Source organism: Oncorhynchus nerka, linkage group LG20 (genome assembly GCF_034236695.1).
Source record: "Oncorhynchus nerka isolate Pitt River linkage group LG20, Oner_Uvic_2.0, whole genome shotgun sequence".
NCBI classification, from domain to species: domain Eukaryota; kingdom Metazoa; phylum Chordata; class Actinopteri; order Salmoniformes; family Salmonidae; genus Oncorhynchus; species Oncorhynchus nerka.
Genome location: NC_088415.1, coordinates 34,314,378 through 34,323,402, shown reverse-complemented (window position 1 = coordinate 34,323,402; position 9,025 = coordinate 34,314,378). Strand labels below are relative to the sequence as shown.

Sequence of the window (9,025 nt, the reverse complement as noted above, 5' to 3'; positions counted from 1 at the left end):
AACCACTAAAACTCCAGCAGTACAAAGTCAATACCACAAGCTGCTTTTTAATTGCTCAATTGTTACATCACCAATCCAAATCTGGGTGGGGAATTACTGGGTCTGAGAAGATAGATATGTTACTACTTGAATGTAAAGGCCTCAGCTGAGCACATCATCAGATATTTCACAATTATGTGAGGGACAAGTTTGCTGTACACTTCAGAGCTTTTAAGAGGCATCTTACAAAACACAGCATATCATTTTTCAATAATAATGTGTTTTTAAAAATATATAAATAGGTTTAACATTAACAAAAAATGTGTAATAATATGAGATAACACATATCACTAGCAGCTACACGAATTCCCTCAGTGCAAACATCTTCAATATACGGTCAGTGCTAGACCTGGGTTCAAATACATGTGATTTAAATACTTATTTTCTGTGTATTTGAGCATTTTCAAATAATGAGGCCGGAATCAACTACTTCTATTGGAATTCTTTTTCAAATTATTCCATATAAATAGCCTTCTGCTTGAAAGTATTTTCAAATACCTCAGTTAAATGAATGGGAGGTTATTTTAGTATTTCCAAATAAATTCCAATATTCAACTACTTGTCTTAAATTTGTTTTTACAAAAAATGAAATACTTACTTCCACATGTCTTTAAAAGTAATTGAAATACCCTAAATAGTATTAGAACCCAGGTCTGGAAGTGCAAATACACTTAACAATATTCCATAAAGGAGTGCATCCTCATTCATACCAATACATATACAGTACTGAATATATATATAAATTACTATGCAGTTTTGATTTTGCATACATAAATGCATGACAGACAGAGCCCTTTGCATGGAGTAACAGAGCTCCAACTATGTATTTCCTCATTTTGGTGTTCATATATAGAAACATGTACTTACACAGTCATTTAAACAGAAAGGTGTATGTGAGCATTTGGGAGGAAGGAAGAGTTTGCTAAAACGTTTTAAAAATAAAAACAGGGTAAAACTACAGGCACTGAGTAATAAAACCTAACCTGTGACCTGTGACCTAGGACCCTCAAACCCAGCTCTGCTGCATCTCCCAGGCTCTCTCACTGACCCAGTCCTTGGTGTGGCTCAGCGCAGTGCGCTCCTGCCCCAGCACCTTACACAGCCTGGCCATCTTGGGCTTGTTCCTGTCCAGGTAGACCTGGGTGTCAGCCTGCAGCTGCTCCATGGCCCTGACGCTGCTCTCATCCAGGGATACCTCGGCACTCAGCATGGGGTTGAACCTAAAGTAGACGTTTGGGGCCAGCAAGTCGTCCAGGAGGGTGTGGACCCCCTCTGTGTCGGTGGCACTGCAGATCAGGTGGTTGATCTTGGCACGCAGGCTGGTGGAGGTGCCCGGGCTCCGCGTAGCATTGTCATAGCGACCGGTGCCGAGCGACAGGACACACTGGTAAGGCTGGTTGGGCCACAGGAGACGGCTCTCGTGGACGGCGAGGGCACAAGGGTTGTTTAGAATGAGGCCACCATCCTACAAAGGGACATACATTTTGAGTCAGGATTTGTTGGTACGCATGGTATGCAATGAATTTCATTGTACATGGGGCATCTCACTCTGACTGAAAAACATTACAGTTTTGCACATATCTTTCCTATCAAGGGTCCTGAATTCCACACCCCTCTCAAACAACAGAAAGTGTACGGGCATTAGCTTGATCTGTGCAGTGCTTTCATAGCTGATTTCACCTCTATAGAACCACAGTCTCAGTCAGTATAGGCTATCAGAAACAGAGAGAAGAAGCCAATAAAGTCTTACCTGATGGATGTCACTGTGTAAGGGGAATTCCTGGAAGTATCCCGGGGCAGCGGACGACGCTCTCACCGCCTGCCACATCTGGTACCCAGACCCCCCTGCGTAGCGGCTGAGACGGCCTGGGCTGTGGTTGTAGTTCCTGAAGATAAAGGCCTTGGGACTCGTCCCCCAGTTCACCACGGCGCTCACCGCTGACACCTGAACAACCATTTAGAAAAACACCATGGTCAATTTTCACCATATAAATGTAAGAATAGGTAACACAAAAAAGGGCAGAGTGAATAGTGACATTACCTTAGGGCTCAACTCATCCCTGGCTGTTTTAATCAGAACTTGGTCACCCATCTTCTCTCTGTAGAAGGTCCAATGAAATACAAACAGTACACAGGTGAGAGCAGAACCACGGTTTGAAATTTTAAGAACTCAGGAATTCTTCATTATGATTCAAGCACGGTTGACTGAACAGTAAAAACTGTCATACCTCAGTATCATTTCCCAGGTCTCGGTGCTGTAGTAGGAGTGACTCCAGCCCATCTTCACTGTGCCCACCAAGGGGTTCTGACGGAACACATCCGAGCCAAAACGACGGTACATATCTGCACACTCCTCTAGAGAGAAACGGGCCAGGCCAAGCATGAAGGCCAACACTGCCCCTGTCACACAAAAGAAGGACAAACAGACAGGAAAGGACAAATGAGTTGCATGACAATGGTTAAATGATTCAAGCTCAGGTGTTGAGTCCTCGATGTGTAGGTGAGTCAGGGTTTGTCTTACCTGTGCTCACTCCACAGATGTAGTCAAACAGCTGGTGAACCTGCTTGCCTGTTTCCGCTTCCAGCTGCTTGAGGACCTGCAGTGGCACCACCCCTCTGAAAAGAGACAGGGGAGAAAACAGAAAAGGTGATTTAAGAGAAAAATGTGCTTGTACGCCTTTATAACAGTTACAGTTCATTGTAATGCTTCAGTAGGTTAACCATGAGGAGAAGGATCAGTACCTTGTGCCACCACCATCGATTGAAAGCACTCGGATTCCACGACCTTTGACTGGATCCACATAGCCAATCAGAGCCAAGGTTTCCCTAATGACACACTGAAGTTCCTGGTCTTCTCTATGGCTACGCCGCTGTCTTAAGAGCTGAACAGCAGCTTTCTCCTGGAATGAAAGGCATACTATTTGATTAGAGATGATTGAAGTAGTACATGACTGATAAAAATCACAACATAGGCATCATCATCTATAATCTTCTTGAATTATGGTTCTCTGGGTTGTGAGGGGGGGGGGGGCACGTGGCTGGTCTCTGCAACTTCACTATTACCATTACACTATGTTATTATCAGTAGCATTTCATTATTAGTATTCAAGTTATTATTAGGTCTAAATATTAGTCTCGTATACAATGTCAGATTGGAGAGGAATTCTGAGAAAGAAAATCCAGATTCTGATTTTGACGCACTAAAGCCACTCACACCAAGTCTGATGCCTTTTTCCATCCACTTCTCCGAACAATTCGTATAACGTCACCAATGCTGCTGCGGTAAAATGTTGTTCAAAGTGGCTAGAGAGGACACAGTAATGAGCGAAAAATCATATACTACTGGAAAAATAATATGCTATTGAAAATATGAAGATATAGGCTATGCATCCGATACAGTTCGATGAATCATGAAAGGAGCTTGGCTACGTTTCATTCAGTTGCACAACATTTAATAAGAAAGGAAACGCAAAACTGCCACCTGCTGTTATTCTTCGGGCAAATGTCACCACTGCAACAAGACAGGTTTTTTTCCTGATTAAAGAGATGAAGGCCTATTTTAGGAACATTTCTGAATGGACATAAAGAATTTGTGAACTCATACACGCACACCAACCCACCGACCTAGAAGAATCCATCAATCAACGGACAGCATCTCACTCAGACACATAAGCAAATAACAATTGTCCTTTACCAAAAATGTATTTAAAAAAGTATTAAATATCCTGTTCTGTAGGATTTAAAAAAATTGTCTACATTATAGGATGATGCTTAGTCAATGTAGTCTATAATATAAATTGGCGAGGAAAGTTTTAAAGGGGAGATAGAGGCAACTGTGATACAGGATATGAAGATGAAATTGACAACCATTAGAAAATAGAAGAACATGCAGGCAACCTCTTCATAGCCGGCCCTAATGCCTTAAGATCAGTCTGTCCGTAGCCTAAAGATCAGTCTGTCCGTAGCCTAAAGATCAGTCTGTCCGTAGCCTAAAGATCAGTCTGTCCATAGCCTAATGATCAGTCTGTCCATAGCCTAAAGATCAGTCTGTCCGTAGCCTAATGATCAGTCTGTCCGTAGCCTAAAGATCAGTCTGTCCGTAGCCTAAAGATCAGTCTGTCCGTAGCCTAAAGATCAGTCTGTCCGTAGCCTAAAGATCAGTCTGTCCGTAGCCTAATGATCAGCTTCTCCATAGCCTAAAGATCAGCCTCTCCACAGCCTAATGATCAGCCTCTCCACAGCCTAAAGATCAGTCTGTCCATAGCCTAAAGATCAGTCTGTCCATAGCCTAATGATCAGCCTCTCCACAGCCTAAAGATCAGTCTGTCCATAGCCTAAAGATCAGTCTGTCCATAGCCTAATGATCAGCCTCTCCATGGCCTAATGATCAGCCTCTCCACGGCCTAATGATCAGCCTCTCCACGGCCTAATGATCAGCCTCTCCACGGCCTAATGATCAGCCTCTCCACGGCCTAATGATCAGCCTCTCCACGGCCTAATGATCAGCCTCTCCACGGCCTAACGATCAGCCTCTCCACGGCCTAACGATCAGCTTCTCCACGGCCTAACGATCAGCCTCTCAGCGGCCTAATGATCAGCCTCTCCACGGCCTAATGATCAGCCTCTCCACAGCCTAATGATCAGACTCTCCACAGCCTAATGATCAGACTCTCCACAGCCTAATGATCAGTCTCTCCACAGCCTAATGATCAGACTCTCCACAGCCTAATGATCAGCCTCTCCACAGCCTAATGATCAGCCTCTCCACGGCCTAATGATCAGCCTCTCCACGGCCTAACGATCAGCCTCTCCACGGCCTAATGATCAGCCTCTCCACAGCCTAATGATCAGACTCTCCACAGCCTAATGATCAGACTCTCCACAGCCTAATGATCAGTCTCTCCACAGCCTAATGATCAGACTCTCCACAGCCTAATGATCAGTCTCTCCACGGCCTAAGGATCAGCCTCTCCACGGCCTAATGATCAGCCTCTCCACAGCCTAATGATCAGACTCTCCACGGCCTAACGATCAGCCTCTCCACGGCCTAACGATCAGCCTCTCCACGGCCTAACGATCAGCCTCTCCACGGCCTAACGATCAGCCTCTCCACGGCCTAACGATCAGTCTCTCCACGGCCTAACGATCAGCCTCTCCACGGCCTAACGATCAGCCTCTCCACGGCCTAACGATCAGCCTCTCCACGGCCTAACGATCAGCCTCTCCACGGCCTAACGATCAGCCTCTCCACGGCCTAACGATCAGCCTCTACACGGCCTAATGATCAGCCTCTCCACAGCCTAATGATCAGCTTCTCCACAGCCTAATGATCAGCCTAATGATCAGCAAACTCTTAAAGTACCTAGTCTTGTAAAGACATTCAATGAGGTACAAACCTGCCAGACCACTGCTTTGCATCCTGGGTGTCGGATAAGGTGTGTGTTGAGCTCATCGACAACTTCGGTGATGGCCTCAGGAGAGAAGGCCTGTTGTAGACTGGACACCAAAGCACGGGTCATCTTCTCTGCCTGTCTCCTGCCCATCACCTGAGGAAGGAATGATCACATTGAGAGCTAAAGGAGGAAATGCTCTCTGTTAGTTTTAAATTCAATCAGGTAAAATGTGGTAATATCAATATTTCAGTATCTGGTTCTACAATAGAAAAAACATGTTCATGTTAACCTGGTTGATGTAAATTCATCTAAAAGCAGAAGCAAGCACACAGATAATTTGCATTTCCTGGTTGTGTTGAAGGTGACTCACCATTCTTCTAAGTGTGGCCTCACTGAGCATAGAGGCAGGATGGGCCTGGTTGCTCTGAGCCCAGGAGCCCCCCAGATACCCCCCCAGGAGGCTGGGGATGGCACTACTGGGATTGAGAAGGCACTCCATGAAGGATACAGCAGGCTGTGGTTTCGGGACCCTAACGGATCCATACTCCATCTCCCATTCTCCCCTGCGTTCCTCGATGGGACCTCTTTCTAACTCCTCCTCCTCCACGGCATCATAGCTGCCTTTGAAATAGCTGTTGACGTAATTAGCCATGTATGCATAGTTCTCACCGAAACTGGTTGTGATGTTACTGATGTGGAAAAGGGATTTGGGACGGATGGGTGGATCTTCCTGCTTTAGCCCTGTGGCTGATTGTTCATGTCTGGAGGTAGAAGATTTAGAACACTGCTGTTGATACGTCCTGCTGTTTGGCATGTGGTCCGCAACCAGATGTTCTGTTTGAGGTGGTGGTAGTTCAGTTTCGTCTGTAACGGTTTTGGCTCCAAAGTATCTGTTGACGTGCTGGGCAAAGTGAAGGTAGCCCTCTGCCTCTCCCTCCCAGCTGTTGGAGATATCAGCACGTTCAATGGCTGGTTTCTGAATGGCTGTGGACTGAGCTACAGCTGCACTAGTCTTTAAATGAGCCGTTTCAGTTTCCTTTACACTTTCAATGTAACTGATTTTTAGTGTTTTCCTCCTCCTCATCCTCCCGGTCGACACTCTGCTTGAAGCCAGATCCTCCAGAGACTCTTCCAGAGTCGAACCTAGGACGTCCTGTGCCGAACCTTTGGTGAACACTGACTTTAGGTGTTCATGTGATGAGTTTATGTGATGAGCAACATAACTGAAACTTTCCCCAAACCTGGAGGCAATGGAACTGATGTGAAATAACTGCAGTCCACCATATCGCTGGGGGGCGGAGCTTGTCTCTGTCTGGCTGTCTGACGTCTCAAGATCGTTTTCATTTTCCAAAGGCTGCTGTGTTGTTGTCTCACTGTCCTCCCTGGCTGCCCTGTTACTTTGACTACGCCTCTGTGGCCTGCTTCCCAGACTCTCCTGAGTTGTGACAACAAACCCCACATTCCCAGCAACAGAGGACAGCTGGGTCACATCCTTTCTCTTGAAGTAAATATTGATGTGTCTGGAGAGGCGATTAAAAGAATCACCCAGACAAAGCATGCTCAACTGAAAGGATGTCTGGCTGTCCTCCTGAAGGCTGTCCTCATGAAGGACCCCGATGGGGGCCTCAGCCTTCAACACATCCCTACTAGAGGTTGAGTAGACACGGGCCGCCTGGGAGTATCTCACCCCTCTGGTACCACCCTCAAGGAGGTACTCAGCGGTCAAGCTCATGTGTTTGAACCTCAAGCTCTTGGGGGCTCCTTTCCTGGCAAAGCTGGGAGGCAGGGGAGAGGAAGGCAAGGAGCAGCTATGGAAGTCCAAGGCTAGGGGTGTCTTGGCCAGGTGAGGGAAGGTTCTAAGGATAGTTATGAGGTACCTGAGCTTGCAGAACAGTCTTAACGTCCTCCCTCCCAGGTGACTCACACACAGGTTTATGTTGAGGAACCGACCCATCTTTAGCTTGGATGTAGTTGGCTGGGGACAAAGACAACCAACAGTGGGCTAGGAGCTGGGCCTGTATTGGCTTAGGCTTAGATATCAGAATCATTTGGTCCCTGTAAAATACAAGAGGGAGAGGTAAGCAGGTGCTTCCACCAAAACTGGGATAACTCTAGTTTTAACTATGCTTTCTGTAAAGAAACTATTTTCCAAGGGGAACAAATAATTACTTTTGAGGTAACTACAACTATTTGAATAACAGATCCCCAAAAAGTACTACTTCTGTAAACTATTTGAATACATATCTCAGAAAGCAACTTCTTTTAAAATGATTTGAATACAGATCTCAGAGAGTAGCTACTTCTGTAAACTATTTGAATACAGATCTCAGAGAGTAGCTACTTCTGTAAACTATTTGAATACAGATCTCAGAGAGTAGCTACTTCTGTAAACTATTTGAATACAGATCTCAGAGAGTAGCTACTTCTGTAAACTATTTGAATACAGATCTCAGAGAGTAGCTACTTCTTAAACTATTTGAATACAGATCTCAGAGAGTAGCTACTTCTGTAAACTATTTGAATACAGATCTCAGAGAGTAGCTACTTCTGTAAACTATTTGAATACAGACAGACTTCTGTAAACTATTTGAATACAGATCTCAGAGAGTAGCTACTTCTGTAAACTATTTGAATACAGATCTCAGAGAGTAGCTACTTCTGTAAACTATTTGAATACAGATCTCAGAAAGCAACTACTTTTTTAAAAAATGATTTGAATACAGATCTCAGGAAGTGATTGCTTTTCTGAAACTGTTGGATTGTTTGCCTTCAACTAATGGCAGGGCTGAATGTGGAACTGCATGTTGAAGATAGAAATATAATGAATAGAGGACACAATATTCTATACTATTCCAATCTGACAGATATATTTGAAGAGTTTCGTTACACAAATCTATATTTCAGTATTTTTGTGTGTGTGTAAAATATTACTGTTCTCAGATTCTTACAGATTCTTAATTTATAGATTTTAGATGTATTAAAACGAGTTTTGTTGCAAAACGTTATATATCCTCTGTTTGGCTGAAATGGAATGTTCGTATCATGTCAATTTCACTTTGATATGTGATTGTCTCACCTAACTATTTTAAGATTAATGCACTGACTGTAACTTGCTCTTGATAAGAGCATCTGCTAAATCACTAAAATGTCAATGTAAATATTTGACATACAATCTCATATTACTGCATTGATTCATTTTTGTATTTAAAAAATATTGATGTCACAAATGTATAATTTGTACAGTTCTTTATTAAAAAAAAAAGTTATTTGTCACATTTGACTGTGTAAAACCTCCTAGCAGTACTACTTATTTCTCTGAGAGGGAGGCAGATGGCGTTTTGCAACCATCAAGTGATAGATTTCAAACAAATTCATGTCTGTCATTGAACAAATCCATCCCATCTCTTTCAAAGTTCTTTAAACAATGAAAGCAATAAAAGCTAACTCGCCAACATTTCTGAAAAAAAACTAATTTGATCTACACCATCCATTTCTATCTGAACATTTTGTACATGTCCATTCTCCCGAATATATTTTGAACAGATAACTGTTCTTGTTTCAAACACCATTTTTAAAGGGATAGATTACTCAGC

The 9,025-nt window shown here is 43.8% G+C and overlaps 1 protein-coding gene across 1 annotated transcript; it reads right to left on the bottom strand.

Annotated features, from left to right (window-relative positions):
- Positions 1-20: 20 nt before the first annotated feature.
- Positions 21-7,478, bottom strand: LOC115102335 (calcium-independent phospholipase A2-gamma-like). The gene is made up of 8 exons (XM_029622185.2): positions 5,803-7,478; positions 5,436-5,585; positions 2,782-2,939; positions 2,561-2,655; positions 2,268-2,439; positions 2,081-2,138; positions 1,790-1,984; positions 21-1,504 (listed from the first exon to the last, which is right to left on the bottom strand). Exons 1-8 carry the CDS (start codon positions 7,384-7,386, stop codon positions 1,046-1,048), a joined length of 2,871 nt encoding a protein of 956 aa, XP_029478045.1. The 5' UTR covers positions 7,387-7,478; the 3' UTR covers positions 21-1,045.
- Between the last annotated feature and the right edge of the window lie 1,547 nt (positions 7,479-9,025).

Coding starts and splice junctions, on each gene's coding strand:
- LOC115102335 (XM_029622185.2), bottom strand. CDS start 7,386: ATGGGTCGGTTCCTCAACATAAACCTGTGTGTGAGTCACCTGGGAGGG. Junction 2,440..2,560: donor CATCTGTGGAGTGAGCACAG/GTAAGACAAACC, acceptor TTTGTGTGACAG/GGGCAGTGTTGGCCTTCATG. Junction 1,505..1,789: donor TACACAGTGACATCCATCAG/GTAAGACTTTAT, acceptor GTCCCTTTGTAG/GATGGTGGCCTCATTCTAAA.